General features: G+C 36.4%; 1 protein-coding gene across 6 annotated transcripts in view; it reads left to right on the top strand.

Moving 5' to 3' along the window:
* Positions 1-19,919, top strand: part of AKT3 (AKT serine/threonine kinase 3) — a 335,945-nt gene that overhangs the window by 167,840 nt on the left and 148,186 nt on the right. For all 6 annotated transcript variants that reach the window (XM_006157219.3, XM_014591111.2, XM_006157223.3 and 3 more), the window contains 2 exons: positions 14,608-14,719; positions 19,330-19,474. In XM_006157219.3, coding sequence (XP_006157281.1) covers positions 14,608-14,719; positions 19,330-19,474 — 257 coding nt within the window. The remainder of the gene's footprint in view (positions 1-14,607; positions 14,720-19,329; positions 19,475-19,919) is intronic.

Below are 19,919 nucleotides of genomic sequence, written 5' to 3'. Positions count from 1 at the left end.
TACTTTACATATATAGTGTTAATACTATTAACATCCTTACAGTTTAAATAATCTCTCTTATTTTATAGCTGAGGAAACTAGACTCATGGTATTTCCCAGGGGTAGTACATCTCCAAGTAATTGAACTGGGAGCTAAATTCACAATTTCAGGTTTCTAGGCCAGTGCTTTTTCCATTTTCCTACTTCACTGAAGATTTCTGCCTGCCATTGGGTCTGCAGATGTAAGATTTCCTAGGATGAGCAGTTCAGAAAGTAGGAACTTTCATGCCTCTAGAATAGTTTGTTTGTATTATGGATCAAGTCTTGTTATTCTTAACTGGTATGAGAAGATACATTTTAGTGGCTTTTGATACTTTTAAAGAAACTGAAGCTTAATGCTGAGAATTTACTGCTTAATGCAGAAGATTTCACACACACTGGATTTTAGCATTCTCTTCTAATTATGTTAAAGAAGTCATAGGAAAAGCACTGATTTTTAGAGGCAGAATCATGTGCATAGTTGTTATAAATCATTGTATTTTTAACAAATTGAACTTGAGAGACACATTTTTTTTCCTCTGAGTGGTTATATGGTAAAACATTGCCTTTCTGTTTTTTTTTTTCTCTCCCTGTATTTTTATGTTAACTATTTATTATATTTTGAGTGGAGTTAAATGTGGTCTAAGGCCACAGTGGAGGGGGAGAACCTTCAAGCCTTGGAATTTAGGAAAGATATAGAAGCATTCTTTTTGGGTTGGGAATAATACATAATCAAGCAGATGCTAATGAAAAAATGAAATGCAGGGGAAGTGAAAAGAGACTAGGGGGACTGTTTGGAAGTTTTATAGAGGAGAGTACATTGCCCCTTTATTACAATAATGTTTCTGCACTATAATAAGGTCTTTCATTGCAAGTTCAGCTTTTCTCATTCAGTTGTTTTGTGCTCTGCTTCCTCTGTTACTAATTGTCAGCACAATAGTCTTCCAACTATGAAGTCTCAGTGTCCTTTTGGACCAATTTGTCATTGTCTTTCTCCCTCACCCCACAACCCATGCACTCAGAATCTATTACTATGGTTGCATTTTTAGACATTTTTTATGTTTTAAAATGGCACTGCTTTTGAAACATGCCAGAATAGTTCATGATAATTGAATCATCCAACCAGCAACAGTTACTGCTTCCAAAAGCATACTGATAGTTTCTCTCTCTATAGGGTATTCTTATAAAGTAATTAAAAATAAACATTTAATATTCTCCTAGTAGTATTATTTCATATGTATTGTTTCCTTTTTATTTCACAATTGTCCTGTAGAAATAGGATATTTTGTTAAAATGTTTTTGTTAAACTATTATTTACAGATTTACTATTTACCTCATAAATCCTTTGAAATTTCTGTGACCTTAGGATCTCATATCTCAGTTATTTTCCATTAATACCTCTTTACTCTTACACATAGATTAACTTTTATTGTGACAAAGGAATCAGTGAGATGTATGTAAATATATACATAAAATATATGCATATATAGATATATCTATATAGATATATATACATACACACATGCACTTTCTATACACATACATACACATTATATAAATATGTTCATACATATATATGTATATATATATATATGCATTTGTTTACTTAAACTTACTTTGTTTGTACTGAGACTATGAAAAACGAAAAAGAACTGTGAGAGGTATTCCAAATTCCCTGAAGCTTATAATAGTTTAAAAAAAAATGTCACATGAAATAGTCAAGTCCTAGTATATGGCAAAATATTAGCATGTGGATATAGATATTAAGTACAGTAGATCTTCAGGGCTAAGAGGCATGGGTTGAAATAATTAGATGATGTTGAATGACTAGAATCTGATAAAAAGGGAGAGTGTTTCAGGCAATGGGAAAAGCATGAATTAAATTCAGAACTTAAGAATAATTAGGAAATGTTGGGTGGCAGTGAAGAGATATACTTATCAGCAGAAAGTGCTTATAGTTTTTTTTTCCCCCCTTGGGGAGGTTTTTGTTATAGGGCATGTGCGCTCGCCAGAAAGACAGAGACAGAGAGACAGAAAAGGAGAAATCACCCCCCCCCAGGGGGGGAGGGATGGCCATGCCACAACCCCTTCTCCTCCATTCTCTTCTCGGGATCTTTGGTACTTATGCACACGCACCTGGCATGAATTTAAGTCCCCAGGTCTGGGACTTGAACCACGGTTGACTACATGGGAATCCAGTGACATAGTCATTATACCAACTGCTGGTCCCTAAGTGCTGGTAGTTTTTTGTGGTGAGAAGTAGTTTCCCTTTTTTTTTTTTTTTTAAGAACACACTTATTTATGATTGGCTTTTGAAGATAGAGTTTGAACTTTACGCTGTAGACAGTAGAACTTGTTTGTAATTTTTGCCACAGAGTACATACACTCATTGGAGAGAGACAGAGAAAGAGTGAGAGAGAAAACAAAGCACTCCCACTGATAACAGTCATACTGCAGTCCCTTCTCTTTCATTTCTCTCTGCCTTGGTACTTCGGACATATACACACATATACCTGATGTGTTTCACTAGCTGCCAGGTCCAGGACTCGAACTGCCCAGCTGGCCATTCAGATCCAACTGCCTCACCCAGCATGCCACAGGCTGGCCCCAGTAGAATTATTTTGAGGAGGAGATGATACATGGAATAAAAATTCGAGTAAAACTAATCTGACCTAGTGCAATGTTGAATAACTTGGAGGGGGAGATGGCTAAACATACCATTTCAGTGACCACATGGTGGTTATACGTTCCCTGGTTGGGTGTCAGCAGTGACATGTGGTTGTAAGAGACACAGTGGAAGAACTATTGACATGAATGTTGTTGGGTTGGAAGAGGAAAGAGTAAAAAATGACTAAGGAAATGTTTTGGGGTTATTAGGAAAATGATGCAGAAATAAACAGAAAAATTATACTGGTATGGTATTTTACAACTTGGGAGATTAAAAATAACAACAAACACCCTTTGGGATGAGAACAAGGTAATAATAGAGCTTCAGATGAGATGTCACTTTTGCCATATGGGAATGAGCTTGATCAGAAGGACAGGATTAGAGGAGCAGGCTTGAGAGTTACCAAACTTGAGGCAGTAGTTGGCATGAAGCAATGAAAGAGCCTCCTGTATATTCCAAGTCATTACCAATGTACTAAGGTTCTTTCTAATCTCATCTCTTACCATTTTCCCAGTTTAATTTCCCTTTTTCACTGGAGTCCTTGCTGTTTCTCAACCCCATCTGGGGGCTACTTCCAGCTATGGGTCTTTGCACTTATGTTCCTTCCACCCAGCTCACTGGGTGAAGGAACAGATATCTGTACTGGTCTCTGATTTCATTAAGAAGCCCCTTTCTTTTATTTATTTATTTATTTATTTATTTATTTATTTATTTATTTATTTATTTATTTATTTATTTATTTATTTATTTATTTATTTATTTATTTATTTATTTATTTATTTATTTATTTATTTATTTATTTATTTATTTATAAAATTTACTTATTTACATTCATTCACTATACATCATTACAGCATACAAAATGAGATTTTCCGTCAAGAATACACTGTATATTGGCTTAATCAAGCACATCAACATACGTGTTATCGTCAACAAATAATTTTGCATTTCTTGTTTCCTGTATATTTTGTCTCCCCCCCCATCCTTGATTCCCTATCTCTCACCCTCTGCCGTGTGAGAGAGACCCCTTTCTAACTACTTTGCAGTCATCCTAACTCTTTGCCTTGCCTAATTTGCTTCAGAGTGCTTACAACCACCTACTATAACCTAATTGTTTTACTTCTTGATTGCTTGACTAGTCTCTCAATGAAATGTAAGCTTTACAAAAAAACGGGAATTTTGTTTTGTTCCTTGCTATGTCCTCAATGCTTAGGTTGTTGCCCGGCATGCTGTGTGTGGGTCATATTTATTCAATGAGTGCCTAAATTGCTAGAGCTAAATTATTATAAAGTAAAAGTAATACATTAAAGTTTGAGCCCAGAAGAGCAACTCCATTTGGAAAAGAGGTCCTGAGCAAGACTAATGAATGATCAGAGGTGGTGGTAGTACCAGGCCAGTCAGTCAGTGTCTTAGAAGTCAGGCAGAGTGACTTCTAAGGGGATGGAGCCAAGAACATCAAATACAGCGAAGGGCTGAAAATGAGAACATGAGGAAATGTGAGGAGAGTAGTAGAAACCACAGTTTTGTCAATTGGTTAAGGAACAGGAAACCAAGGCCACTCTTTTAACTAATGTTTTTGATTAATTTACTGGTGAAATGGGGATAATTAGGGGTTGAGAAAGCAGCATTCAGCGTAGGTGTTTTAAAATGGGGAATTTGAGTTGCATCTTGGTCTCTGGGTGTATTGCTTATTTCACTCTGGTATACACTGATATGCAACTTTGAAAATAGGAAACTTGATTAAATTAGAGTTGATATAAAATAAACTGATCATTCTAGCAGGATACCTTTAAACTGCAGTGACCAATGAAATATTCTGAAGTTGAGCTTGAGTTAATGAGGTTTTCTGTTTTGTTTTTAGATTTTTGCTATATAGTTTGTGCACTCGCCGCAGAGACAGAGACAGAAAGTGAGAAATCACCCCCAGGGAGGATGGTTACACCACAGTTCCTTCTCCTCCATTCTCCTCTTTAGATTTTGGGCATTCACACACAAGTCCCCTGCGTGACTTTTAAGCCCCCCAGTCCAGGACTCAAACCACAGTCGACTATATGGGAGTCCAGCGATGTAACCATTTTACCAGCTGTTGGTCCCAAGTTAATGAATCTTATTAATTAGAAATATGTCTTTTAGGTATTTTATTTTACCAGAGAGAAAGCATGCAGATGCATGAATGAGAGAGAAATAGGTATTTTTTGACAAGGTCTCACTTTGTGGCAATTCTCCCGCCCCACCTCATGATCATGTAGGATCGCGGGAACATGCCACCACACCCAGCCTGTTTGGTTGACCAGAAACTGAATGTGGTGAGACCTCCGCATGGCATGAAGCCTCAGCTGCCTGCACTGTGGGGCCCTCCTGCTTGTGCCAGTGTAGCCAGGCCTATGTTTTATTTTTTAAAAATACCGTAGTTCCATCTACTTCAGAAGCTGTGGCAGAAAGATTGTGAATTCAAGACTAGCCTGGATAGTGGAGCAGTATCCTATCTCTATATTAAAAAAAAGCAACACAAAACTTTCCTTTTCTCTATTCGCCAGCTTAAGCCTTCTCTAGTGTATTTTGGTATACTCTTTGAGAAAAGAATTTTATATTATTTAGGAAGGGTTTTTAAATTCTGACTTTTTAATAATTAAAAATTTCAAATATCCAGGTAAGTTGGGAAAATATCCTATTGAATTCTCATATACTCATTACCTGGGTTCAACAGTGAAGATTTTATCATATTTGTATCAACTTTTTGCTAAAATATTTAAAGCAAATTAGGGTATCGTGACTTTTTTCTCTTATTCTTCAGTATAAATCTCTAAAAAATAAGGACATTTTTCTATAAAATTCACAGTACCAAAATTTTTGTTTTTGTTTTTGAATTGCTAGGGTGCATAGGTGCTTGCCAGGGTGGGGGTAGGAGTGGGGGGGTGAAGTACCCCCCCCCCAGGGATGTGGTCATGCCACAATTCCTTTTTTTTCCCTGTCTTCAAGCTGCTAGAGCTAGGATTTGACTATAGTCAGCCATATGAGATCTGACTCCTTAACCATTAGGCTACAGGGCCAGCCCTTCAGTACCAGAATCTTAATTATTGTTCCAATGTGACCATAGTGTATTTTTACTTGAAATTTCAACTGTTCAGAGGGCATGCAAAGGACACTTGTACTCAAAAGCTCTTGGGCTATGTGTTTGATTAGAGACAGAATTCAGTGGGCAAATAAGGTAGAGAAATGTTAGTAAAGAGGATACTGGTTCTGAAAATGTGCTTTTGATAAATGACAGTATTTATGGCAACCATATTCATTCAAGAAAAATGTGTTAGAAGTTTAACATGTCAGGATTCCAAATTCAATGTAAATTCTCAAATGGTATCCTGTGTTAATAAAGCTATCATAAAGTTTATGTCAGAATTTGGACTATGGATCAGAAAGTGAAAAATATCTTCTAGAGCAGAATATAATGTTGTAACCCTATCTTAATTAAAACAAGTTATGTTACAAAATTAAATATAAGAACTTTTTTTCCTATGTTTTCATGTTGAAGAAATATATGTTGACTCTCGGTCATAGGTAAATGGTTCAAACAAAATTGATCTGGCATGTTGTAGTAATCCCTCTAATTTGCTCCCAGGTGCAAATATTTTCTTTTTTTACTATTTAAATTTATTTATTTACATTAATTCACTGTACATCATGACAACATACAAAATGAGATTTTCCATCCAGAGTACACTGTATATTGGCTCAGTCAAGCACATCAGCATACATGCTATCGTCAACAAATAATTTTCCATTTCTTGTTTCCTATATGTTTTGCCTTTTTTTCTTCATCCTTGATTCACTATCTCTTACCCTTAAATAACTCCTTTTCTTTAGTCTGCTTAAGGATGGTAATTCCATATCTTCGATTATTATTTTTAGTAGCCTTATAAATTATTGCATGGGTCGAGTATTCCTAATCTGAAAATCCAAAATGCTACAAAATCTGAAACTTTTGGAGTACTGACATTATTTCCTGACACAGAGAAGAAAGAGAGATGTGTGCACTCTCAATTACGTCTCATTACACTGCAATCTCCCACCCCTGCCCTCTAGCCAACCGGAATCATGTTCGCACATGTGCATGCACACCCAGTATGTTTGGGAGGTCTTAGGTTCTGAACCCTGGTCTTGATGGCCTCCAGCATTCCAGACCAGCAACTGTCTATCAGTGCCACTGTAGTTGGGCCTCAGTTTTTACTTTCTAATATTTAATAACTCGGTGCTTGTAGCAATAGATAAATTATTGAAACTTTTGCACTTTAGAAAGTAACTTTGCAGGGCCAGCAGGTGGTGTGATTGTTAAGGTGCTAAGATGCTGGACTCTCACATGAGCAACCATGCCACAGTCCCTTCTCCTCCATTTTCCTCTTGGGATTTTGGGCATGTACACACATTCACCTGGTTTGAGTTTCAAGCCCCTAGATCCAGGACTTGAGCCATGGTCAGCTTTTTGAGAGTCCAGAGCCTTAACCAGTATGCCACCTGCTGGCCCCTTCCATAAACTTTTTAAAGGCCCCTTATATATGCAAGTATTCTAAACAGCCACCACCACCCTCCACTCCAAAGAAAAGGGAACTAAAGTCAAATAAATTTCTGGTCCCTAAGCATTTTTGGTAAGCGATATTCAGTCTGTAATTAATAATCACTTGGAATCTTTAGTATTTAAATTGCTTCTAAAATTCTAGTGTTTAGAAGTGCTTGAAATTATAGTATTTAAAATTCATATAGATACAATGTTAATAATATACTTCCTTTGAAGTTTATTTCAACTCGTGGTAGTGCGATATTATCTTACATACCTTGATACCTCCATAATGATGACCTTAAGTAAAACTGAAATAGGTAACCCTTAGAGAGGGCACTCTTTCTTTCTTTCTATACTTCATAGTTTATTCCCAAGTACTTCTGTGCTGGCTATCCCTCTTTTTAAAATTTTTTTATTTTTGTTAAGGTTTTTGCCATAGAGCACATGTGCTCACTGGAGAAAGAGACAATGGGAGGGAAAGTGAGAAATTGCCCCCTAGGAGGGATGGCCCCACTGCTGTCCCTTCTGCTCCTTTCTCCTCCTGGGATCTTGGGCACGCATGCACATGCGTGTGGTGTGAGTTTCAAGCCACCGGGTCTGGGACTCATACCATGGTTGGCCATATGGGAGTCCAGCAGTGTAACCGTTCTGCCATCTACTGGCCTTGCTCTTCATTTTTCAAGGTGTTCTTTTACATCTTTTTTTTTCTTCTGAAAGTTCCTATACATCTTCTTTCAACCTTATTCTCAACAAAAAGCTTTACATCCCAGTAAAACTAGAAGCAATGAGAAAATAATTTCTGCTAGCTTCTACTTGCATCTGAACCTCTAACTGCATTTGGTTCCTTTTTGTCTATCTTCTCTATGCTCCATTCCTTTTTATTTATTTATTTATTTATTTATTTATTTATTTATTTATTTATTTATTTATAAAATTTACTTATTTACATTCATTCACTATACATCATTACAGCATACAAAATGAGATTTTCCGTCAAGAATACACTGTATATTGGCTTAATCAAGCACATCAACATACGTGTTATCGTCAACAAATAATTTTGCATTTCTTGTTTCCTGTATATTTTGTCTCCCCCCCCATCCTTGATTCCCTATCTCTCACCCTCTGCCGTGTGAGAGAGACCCCTTTCTAACTACTTTGCAGTCATCCTAACTCTTTGCCTTGCCTAATTTGCTTCAGAGTGCTTACAACCACCTACTATAACCTAATTGTTTTACTTCTTGATTGCTTGACTAGTCTCTCAATGAAATGTAAGCTTTACAAAAAAACGGGAATTTTGTTTTGTTCCTTGCTATGTCCTCAATGCTTAGGTTGTTGCCCGGCATGCTGTGTGTGGGTCATATTTATTCAATGAGTGCCTAAATTGCTAGAGCTAAATTATTATAAAGTAAAAGTAATACATTAAAGTTTGAGCCCAGAAGAGCAACTCCATTTGGAAAAGAGGTCCTGAGCAAGACTAATGAATGATCAGAGGTGGTGGTAGTACCAGGCCAGTCAGTCAGTGTCTTAGAAGTCAGGCAGAGTGACTTCTAAGGGGATGGAGCCAAGAACATCAAATACAGCGAAGGGCTGAAAATGAGAACATGAGGAAATGTGAGGAGAGTAGTAGAAACCACAGTTTTGTCAATTGGTTAAGGAACAGGAAACCAAGGCCACTCTTTTAACTAATGTTTTTGATTAATTTACTGGTGAAATGGGGATAATTAGGGGTTGAGAAAGCAGCATTCAGCGTAGGTGTTTTAAAATGGGGAATTTGAGTTGCATCTTGGTCTCTGGGTGTATTGCTTATTTCACTCTGGTATACACTGATATGCAACTTTGAAAATAGGAAACTTGATTAAATTAGAGTTGATATAAAATAAACTGATCATTCTAGCAGGATACCTTTAAACTGCAGTGACCAATGAAATATTCTGAAGTTGAGCTTGAGTTAATGAGGTTTTCTGTTTTGTTTTTAGATTTTTGCTATATAGTTTGTGCACTCGCCGCAGAGACAGAGACAGAAAGTGAGAAATCACCCCCAGGGAGGATGGTTACACCACAGTTCCTTCTCCTCCATTCTCCTCTTTAGATTTTGGGCATTCACACACAAGTCCCCTGCGTGACTTTTAAGCCCCCCAGTCCAGGACTCAAACCACAGTCGACTATATGGGAGTCCAGCGATGTAACCATTTTACCAGCTGTTGGTCCCAAGTTAATGAATCTTATTAATTAGAAATATGTCTTTTAGGTATTTTATTTTACCAGAGAGAAAGCATGCAGATGCATGAATGAGAGAGAAATAGGTATTTTTTGACAAGGTCTCACTTTGTGGCAATTCTCCCGCCCCACCTCATGATCATGTAGGATCGCGGGAACATGCCACCACACCCAGCCTGTTTGGTTGACCAGAAACTGAATGTGGTGAGACCTCCGCATGGCATGAAGCCTCAGCTGCCTGCACTGTGGGGCCCTCCTGCTTGTGCCAGTGTAGCCAGGCCTATGTTTTATTTTTTAAAAATACCGTAGTTCCATCTACTTCAGAAGCTGTGGCAGAAAGATTGTGAATTCAAGACTAGCCTGGATAGTGGAGCAGTATCCTATCTCTATATTAAAAAAAAGCAACACAAAACTTTCCTTTTCTCTATTCGCCAGCTTAAGCCTTCTCTAGTGTATTTTGGTATACTCTTTGAGAAAAGAATTTTATATTATTTAGGAAGGGTTTTTAAATTCTGACTTTTTAATAATTAAAAATTTCAAATATCCAGGTAAGTTGGGAAAATATCCTATTGAATTCTCATATACTCATTACCTGGGTTCAACAGTGAAGATTTTATCATATTTGTATCAACTTTTTGCTAAAATATTTAAAGCAAATTAGGGTATCGTGACTTTTTTCTCTTATTCTTCAGTATAAATCTCTAAAAAATAAGGACATTTTTCTATAAAATTCACAGTACCAAAATTTTTGTTTTTGTTTTTGAATTGCTAGGGTGCATAGGTGCTTGCCAGGGTGGGGGTAGGAGTGGGGGGGTGAAGTACCCCCCCCCCAGGGATGTGGTCATGCCACAATTCCTTTTTTTTCCCTGTCTTCAAGCTGCTAGAGCTAGGATTTGACTATAGTCAGCCATATGAGATCTGACTCCTTAACCATTAGGCTACAGGGCCAGCCCTTCAGTACCAGAATCTTAATTATTGTTCCAATGTGACCATAGTGTATTTTTACTTGAAATTTCAACTGTTCAGAGGGCATGCAAAGGACACTTGTACTCAAAAGCTCTTGGGCTATGTGTTTGATTAGAGACAGAATTCAGTGGGCAAATAAGGTAGAGAAATGTTAGTAAAGAGGATACTGGTTCTGAAAATGTGCTTTTGATAAATGACAGTATTTATGGCAACCATATTCATTCAAGAAAAATGTGTTAGAAGTTTAACATGTCAGGATTCCAAATTCAATGTAAATTCTCAAATGGTATCCTGTGTTAATAAAGCTATCATAAAGTTTATGTCAGAATTTGGACTATGGATCAGAAAGTGAAAAATATCTTCTAGAGCAGAATATAATGTTGTAACCCTATCTTAATTAAAACAAGTTATGTTACAAAATTAAATATAAGAACTTTTTTTCCTATGTTTTCATGTTGAAGAAATATATGTTGACTCTCGGTCATAGGTAAATGGTTCAAACAAAATTGATCTGGCATGTTGTAGTAATCCCTCTAATTTGCTCCCAGGTGCAAATATTTTCTTTTTTTACTATTTAAATTTATTTATTTACATTAATTCACTGTACATCATGACAACATACAAAATGAGATTTTCCATCCAGAGTACACTGTATATTGGCTCAGTCAAGCACATCAGCATACATGCTATCGTCAACAAATAATTTTCCATTTCTTGTTTCCTATATGTTTTGCCTTTTTTTCTTCATCCTTGATTCACTATCTCTTACCCTTAAATAACTCCTTTTCTTTAGTCTGCTTAAGGATGGTAATTCCATATCTTCGATTATTATTTTTAGTAGCCTTATAAATTATTGCATGGGTCGAGTATTCCTAATCTGAAAATCCAAAATGCTACAAAATCTGAAACTTTTGGAGTACTGACATTATTTCCTGACACAGAGAAGAAAGAGAGATGTGTGCACTCTCAATTACGTCTCATTACACTGCAATCTCCCACCCCTGCCCTCTAGCCAACCGGAATCATGTTCGCACATGTGCATGCACACCCAGTATGTTTGGGAGGTCTTAGGTTCTGAACCCTGGTCTTGATGGCCTCCAGCATTCCAGACCAGCAACTGTCTATCAGTGCCACTGTAGTTGGGCCTCAGTTTTTACTTTCTAATATTTAATAACTCGGTGCTTGTAGCAATAGATAAATTATTGAAACTTTTGCACTTTAGAAAGTAACTTTGCAGGGCCAGCAGGTGGTGTGATTGTTAAGGTGCTAAGATGCTGGACTCTCACATGAGCAACCATGCCACAGTCCCTTCTCCTCCATTTTCCTCTTGGGATTTTGGGCATGTACACACATTCACCTGGTTTGAGTTTCAAGCCCCTAGATCCAGGACTTGAGCCATGGTCAGCTTTTTGAGAGTCCAGAGCCTTAACCAGTATGCCACCTGCTGGCCCCTTCCATAAACTTTTTAAAGGCCCCTTATATATGCAAGTATTCTAAACAGCCACCACCACCCTCCACTCCAAAGAAAAGGGAACTAAAGTCAAATAAATTTCTGGTCCCTAAGCATTTTTGGTAAGCGATATTCAGTCTGTAATTAATAATCACTTGGAATCTTTAGTATTTAAATTGCTTCTAAAATTCTAGTGTTTAGAAGTGCTTGAAATTATAGTATTTAAAATTCATATAGATACAATGTTAATAATATACTTCCTTTGAAGTTTATTTCAACTCGTGGTAGTGCGATATTATCTTACATACCTTGATACCTCCATAATGATGACCTTAAGTAAAACTGAAATAGGTAACCCTTAGAGAGGGCACTCTTTCTTTCTTTCTATACTTCATAGTTTATTCCCAAGTACTTCTGTGCTGGCTATCCCTCTTTTTAAAATTTTTTTATTTTTGTTAAGGTTTTTGCCATAGAGCACATGTGCTCACTGGAGAAAGAGACAATGGGAGGGAAAGTGAGAAATTGCCCCCTAGGAGGGATGGCCCCACTGCTGTCCCTTCTGCTCCTTTCTCCTCCTGGGATCTTGGGCACGCATGCACATGCGTGTGGTGTGAGTTTCAAGCCACCGGGTCTGGGACTCATACCATGGTTGGCCATATGGGAGTCCAGCAGTGTAACCGTTCTGCCATCTACTGGCCTTGCTCTTCATTTTTCAAGGTGTTCTTTTACATCTTTTTTTTTCTTCTGAAAGTTCCTATACATCTTCTTTCAACCTTATTCTCAACAAAAAGCTTTACATCCCAGTAAAACTAGAAGCAATGAGAAAATAATTTCTGCTAGCTTCTACTTGCATCTGAACCTCTAACTGCATTTGGTTCCTTTTTGTCTATCTTCTCTATGCTCCATTCCTAAACTGTGTGTGCTCCTGAATAGAGCCATCCCTTTACTTTTCTAGTAAATCATACTCTTGCCTATATAAGAAAACTGCTCCAGAAATTATTTTATTACACATCAGTATTATCATCTTTGTTGAGTTAGTACTATCAAAATTCATTCATTTGGAAAATATTGAGTGTCTACTATGTGTTAAGCACAGTTCTATCAGTGGAGTTCTAGCTAGTTGAAGAGATAGCCAGTGAACAAGAAAGATACTAAAGAAATTAGTCATCTCATACATTAGAAGATAATATGCTATGGAAAATAAAACAGTAGCACGCATAAGAGAAGTTGGGGAGTCCTGTGTAAGGTTTGCAGACTGCAGTATGAAATAATATAGTTAAGGTTGACCTCAATGTGAAGGTTAGATTTGATCTAAATTTGAGGGAAGTGAAGGGAAAGAATACCATGCAGAGGACACAGCTTAACACAAATCCATAAGTAGAGAGAGCACGTAGCACACTGTTGAGGAAATGGAGGCAATCTAGGGAGACTGGCATAGTGACCCAAAAGGGAGGACTAGGAGAGGAGGTCAGAAATGTGAGCATGGCAGGTGGATGGGCCAGATGATGTAAGACTCTTATTGGTTATTGAAGATCTTTGTCTTCTATACTTAGCGAATGGAAACACTATAGAATTTTTTCCCACATGTTTAAGATTTCTTTTGTGTTGAGAAGCAAACTGTAGTGCTGGGCACAGGACAAGCTGGCCGAAGGTTTTTGGAGTCATCAGGTGAGATATAATGATGGCTTAGTCCAGGGTGGTAGAGCTGGTGAGAAATGAAGAGCATCTGCATGTTTTGAAAGTAGAGTCATCAGGATATTCCAGGAGTGAATGTGATGTGAGAGAAGAGAGGACTCCAGGGTGACTCCGAGGTTTTTGGCTTGAGCATTTGAAAGGACGAAGGTGTAATCATCTGAGTTAAAGCCATAATAGAAGTTGGCAGAGGGAGAAGGGGTGAGAGAAGTCAGTTTACTTTCTGGCATGTTCAGATGTCTCTTAGCACACAGTTTCTGGCATTCAGTAACTTATGCAGCCTCTCAACATCTCTGAGTAGGAAGATTCTGTTTTCATGGCATTTGAAGAAGTTCAGGCATTGGGTAATGAGAATCTGAAGTAGAATTGCATCAGTGGAAAAACCAAGTAATGCTAAATATTACCAATATGAAAAAAGAAGATCATCTTTCAGTCTGTGTAAAAGAGAAGAATTAAGAAAGCCAGGAGAAGGAGTTTGTTTTGGTGTAAAAATGTTCTGAAAATCCATACTTAGTTTTTTTCATAATATGAGTTTCTCATGAACTTTTTGAAAACCCCTCATTTTATAAGACAGTATGCGCTAAGTGGAAAACAGGAGTGAGTAATCAGTGAAGAGAATATAGAGGAGGAAATGGTCAGTCTAAGGTCAGGTGTTACAGAAGGTCCAGAAAGCATAGAATTTGATCTGACCTTAAAGGACAAGTATACTTTCATTATTGTGATCACATATGAATAGGGGTAAAATAAATAGAAGGCCTTACAGATAGCAAGAACAGCTTGAGCAAAAGTATAAATATAGAAAAGATACCTTTAGGGAACATTAAATAGTCCAGTTTTGCTAGTTATTCTGGCTAGAATGTGTAATGGGTTGGGAAAGAATGCTAAAGTCAGATTTTGAATAACTTTGTGTAGAGATTCATAGAAAATTGGGGATTGCATTGGTTTTGTTTAGAATTAAATGCTATATGTTCTCAAGGGTTTACTTCTTGGTTTAAATACATTTAAGCGTATATTTTAGATGATACTCTGTTTCATTTCTAGAGTGCCAGTTAATGAAAACAGAACGACCAAAGCCAAACACTTTTATTATCAGATGTCTCCAATGGACCACTGTTATAGAGAGAACATTTCATGTAGATACTCCAGAGGAAAGGTAAGAATCCCCCTTTTCATTTTGTAAAAAAGCAGTAATCAATCTAAGATGTATTTGTTTCTGACTTCACCATTGATAAGTATATTTTTAAAATGCTATACTCTTGCTCTGTTTCTGACATAATATCAATATACAAATAGTAAGCACTTACAGTTTTATATATCATACCTTTATAGCTTAATAGCAAGTGGACGCCTGGAGTATTTATTATGTTGAGAAGAATTCTGAGACTGGGTTTGTAAACTCAGTGTGGGGGGTAGTGTCTTCACTGCTAAAGAGAGAAGTAGCTATTTATTGATAACTAGTCCACCTACTTCAAGGTTATCCTCCTTATCTACTATCAGTTTTCGCAACCAGTTATTCTCCTTATCTGCTGTCAATCTTTGTAACCACCTCTCTGCTTCCCAATTCTTTTCCTCCTTTATTCATAGAGTTTATGAGCATGCAAGAGAAAGAGATGAGCACCCTCCATAGTCCTCTAATCCCCCAGCCTGTTGGATCCTGGGCATTTGCACATGTCCCTGTCATATGTCAGGTCAAACTGCAGTTGCCATTTGGGATCTTGCTTCTCTTCAGCAGTTCATTACCACTGTGCCATAGATGCCTTCTCTTTCTATCTTAATATTTTTTTATCTGGTGGCTGTGATACCAAGTTATGTCCCGTGACCATAGTCACAAAATCATTTTCTCACATATAGTTTATATTTGTTCCTAATCAGCAACTTCATGAAGTTAAATGTTAATAGTCTTATTCTCCAAATGAATAAATTTTAACAGGATTGGCTAAGATTAAACAACAACAACGCAACAAAAAACCTGCTACTATGATGACTACCAAGCTAATGAGAGGAGAAAGTAAGTCACAAAGCATTAAGTAGCATGGAGTTATAGTATGTAAGTAGACTGTGTATGCTAGGGATTTACATAAGAGTAATGCAGAAGGGCTAGATGGTGGCACAGTGGTAAATTGTGATGCTCTGTGAGGAAGTCCCACATAGGAAGGTTTCTGGTTGAAGTCTGGAGACTTTCCTGAGTCTATCTGGCCTGTGCTTGTTAATGATCCTGGATTGGCTGAAAACTAGGCATAGATTGGAATCAAGACCCTACTGGGGATGCTGACTCTTTCTTTCTCCTCCTTATGGAAAAAATAAACTTATTTTTTAGAGAGATTTTTGATATAGGGTATGTACTCTCGCTGGAAAGATAGACAGAAAATGAGAAATTACCACCCAGAAAGGATGGCCATGCTACAATCCTTTCTACTCCATTCTCCACTCAGGATTTTGAGCATGCGTGTACACATGCCTGGCATAAATTTCAAGCCACTGGGTCCAGGACTCAAACCAGTCGACCATGTAAGAGTCCAGCACTTTAACCACCGGACCATCTACTGGCCCCAATAAATAAAGTTTTAAAATGGGGGTGGGGGGGAGCCAAAAAGCTAATAGGAAAATTAAAATGGGATTTTGAAAACAGCTTAAAATGATTTTTAAAAAAGCCGGGAAAGAGAGGGAAATAAAAGCCAAAAAGAAAGAGAAAGCTACAGCTAGGTTGAAAAATAAACGGATTGGGAACCAGCAGGTGGCATGGTGGTTAAGACGCTGGACACTCCCACATAGCCAACCATGGCTCGAGTCCCAGACCTGGTGGTTTGCTTTCTCACTTTCTCTCTCTCTTTCTCTGTCTTTCTCTGGTCAAATTAAAATAAAATTAATGAATGAATTAATAAATAAATAAAATGAAATAAATAATTATTTTTAAAAAGAGAAAAATAAATGGATTGAAAAGATCATAGAAATATTAACCATAAGGAGAATTGGATTTTCTATATTATATCATATTTCAAAATAAAATGTATTACTAGAAATTATTGGGGCATTTTATAGTGCAAAAAGGGTCAGTTGGACTGGAAGATAGAACAGCCACCAATCTGTATGCACACAGTAACAGAATTATAGAGGGAAAAAATAGGCAAATTCTACAACCATATTTGGGGATTTAAAACTCATCAACAGTTGTTAGAGCAGCTACTCAAAAAGTCAGCTAAGATATAGAATAACACTAAAACCACCTTGATATAATTGATACTTACAGAACACTACATCCCAAAGTGACAAAATACCCAATGTTTTTAAGTGTGTATGTTACATTCATTAGAATAGACCAAATTCTTGATCATAAAACAATGCTCAATACTTGAAAAAATTGAAATTATACAATGCATGTTTTCTAAGCATAGTAGAATTACTTAGAAGTGAGTAACAATAAGAAAATAAAATAACCTTGTAGTTAGAAGTTAAACAACATGATTTTTCATAATCATGCAGTCAAAACCAGAATTCCTAAGAGGTATTAGAAGATAGTTTTATATGAGTACTAATGAAAATAAAACAGTATCAATTTGTGGAATGTAGGTAAATGAGTGCTCAGTGTTAAATGTCTGTATTTGAAAAAAAAAAAATTCTCAGTTCCTTAACCTAAGGTTTCATTTTAAGAAAGTAGAAAAGTAATTTAAACCAAAAATAAATGGAAAAGGAGCCAATGAAATAGAAAACAGAAAAGTAATAGAGAATAACCAATAAAACTAAAGGTAGTTCTTTGAAGAGAAGCAATAGAATTGAAGAATATCTTAGAAAATTGTTAAAGGGAGGAGGGTGAGAGAGGTAATACACGAATTACCAAAACTGATCTGAAAAACAGAAAACTGGAACAGCCCACTATGAATGGAATGGAACTAGTAATTAAGAACCTTTTCTCAAAAATCCCAAGTGTAGATGACTTCACTGTTAAATTCTATTTAATATTTAAAGAAGAACTGACTAATTCTGTGTAAACTATTTCAGAAGATAATGGAGTAGAGGATACTTCCCAGTCCATTTTATAAGGCTACTGTTACCTTCATTTCAACAACTGGGCAAAGCTATCATAAGATAAAACAACTATAGCTCAATATATTTTTTAACATAAATATAAAGTTTCTTAACAAAATATTAACAAATCAAACTCAAATGTGAAAAGGGTAATACATCATGACTAAATGGAGCATATCCCAATAATTGAAAAATTGTTTTAACATCTAGAAATCAGTCAACTAAATTCATCATATTAATAGAATAAAGGAGAAAAACTGTATGACCATTCCAGTAAGTATAGGAAAAGCATGTGATAAAATTCAACTTTCATAACAAAGTATGCACCTGACCAGAAATAGAAAGAAATTTCACTGAATTGACTAAGAACAAAGGTGAAAGGGTGAAAGGCTTAGTGCTATCTCCTAACTTCTGAAACACAGCCAGGATGTCTGCTCTCTGACTTAATACTGTACTGAAGGTTTGATCTAGAGCAATATGGCAAGAAGATGTAAAATCATACCAATTGAAAAGGAAGAAGTAAAATTGTCCTTATTTGTAGACAATGTAGTTGCATGTGCTTAAAAAAAAAAAATCCAGAAAAATAAAAAGCTACTAGAAGTGGTAAATGAACTTGGTTCATATATTGAGATTATATATCACAGCTTTATTTCATCAATGAAGCTGTAGCACATGGAATCTATATACAAAAATCATTTGTATTTCAAAATACATGCCACCAAGAAGAATTAGAAAGTGAAACTAAAAAGAAGAAATTCTACAGTAGTATAAAAAAGTACTTTGAAATATGTTCAGTTGAGGTTGTGACAGACATTTTTACATAGGAAATTATACACAAAATTACAGACACTACATTGGGAAATTTAAACCCTGTATAAACGGGGAGCTATACCATGTTTGCAGATTGGATGCCTTAACTTAGTAAAAATGGCAGTTCCTCCAAAATTGATCTATAGCTTTAGTGTAGTTCCAGTCAAAATTATAATAGACTTTAGAAATAAACAAACTAATTCAAACAATTTAATAGGAAAAAGTGATTGAGATGATGGCAGCACTGCTAAAAAAATAAAAATAATAAATAAAAACTTGCTGCAGGTGCTCCTGAGAGTTATTTTTAGGCAAAAAGCTATAGCTTCCCCCCCTTTTTTCTTTATTTAAGAAATTTATCATTTGGTAACAGTGAAAATTTTTGACTTTGGAAACCTTTTATTGAAACTTTTTTTTGATCACATAAAGATATTGATTATGTCCGAGATCAACTTAAAATGACTAAACAAAACATTTTTAAAAAACCTCTGCATACTTTTTGGGGTCTATTTACTTAATAGGTAAAATGTATACAGACAAAACTATACTTTTAAATGGTTTTAACTCTGAACCAGCAGTTGGTATAATGGCTATATTGCTGGACTCCCATGTAGTTGACCACAGTTCAAGACCCGGTGGCTTAAACTCACACCGGTCGCATGTGCATGCATGTTTCAAGATCCTAAGAGGAGAATGGAGAAGAAGGGATTGTGGCATGGCCAACCCCCTGGGGGGTGATTTCTCACTTTTTGTCTCTCTCTCTGTCTGTCTGTCTTTCTGGCAAGTGCACACACCCTATAACAAAAACCTCTCCAAAAAAAAAAAAAAAGGTTTTAACTGGATAATAATTGGGTTGATTTAATATTTTATAAAAGGAAAATATTTTAACATTTACCATATTCTATTAATGGAATATTTTACTCATATTTATAGAGAAGAATGGACAGAAGCTATCCAGGCTGTAGCAGACAGACTGCAGAGGCAAGAAGAGGAGAGAATGAATTGTAGTCCAACTTCACAAATTGATAATATAGGGGAGGAAGAGATGGATGCTTCTACAACCCATCATAAAAGAAAGGTAAATGAGAATTTATTTCCCTGCTCAGTACAATATTTGTATGTCTAGAAAAAATATGCTAAAAACTACCATTTGTAGAGATGTCAGGCAATTTTCTTACTCTATGTAAATAACTATTTGGGTGGATTTTTATCCATGTGAATCTGAAATACCTGTTGTCATTTGAAGTCAAGTCCTTAAACATCACCACACTTGCATGGTTCAGTGCATTAGCACTCAGTGCTGACAGGGCTGGTGAGGGGATCCTGACTGCTGTGCCATCACAGTGCTTCACGTTTTCTTCTTTGTCTTATTGTCTTTAATACCATTTTAGAAACTTGGAAATAAACGGTTTTCCCTGATGATTTGGTCCCCTTCCATTTGGCATTCTGTGTTCTGAAAGCAGAAGCAGAAATGACTCTGGTGTGTTCCTTGCTTGGTGCCTTCAGCCTCATAAAGTCAGCAG

This window comes from Tupaia chinensis, unplaced genomic scaffold (assembly GCF_000334495.1).
Source record: "Tupaia chinensis unplaced genomic scaffold, TupChi_1.0 Scaffold000532_1, whole genome shotgun sequence".
Classification (NCBI taxonomy): Eukaryota; Metazoa; Chordata; class Mammalia; order Scandentia; family Tupaiidae; genus Tupaia; species Tupaia belangeri.
Note: the sequence above shows the minus strand (reverse complement) of the source record. Positions and strands in the feature narration are given on the sequence as shown.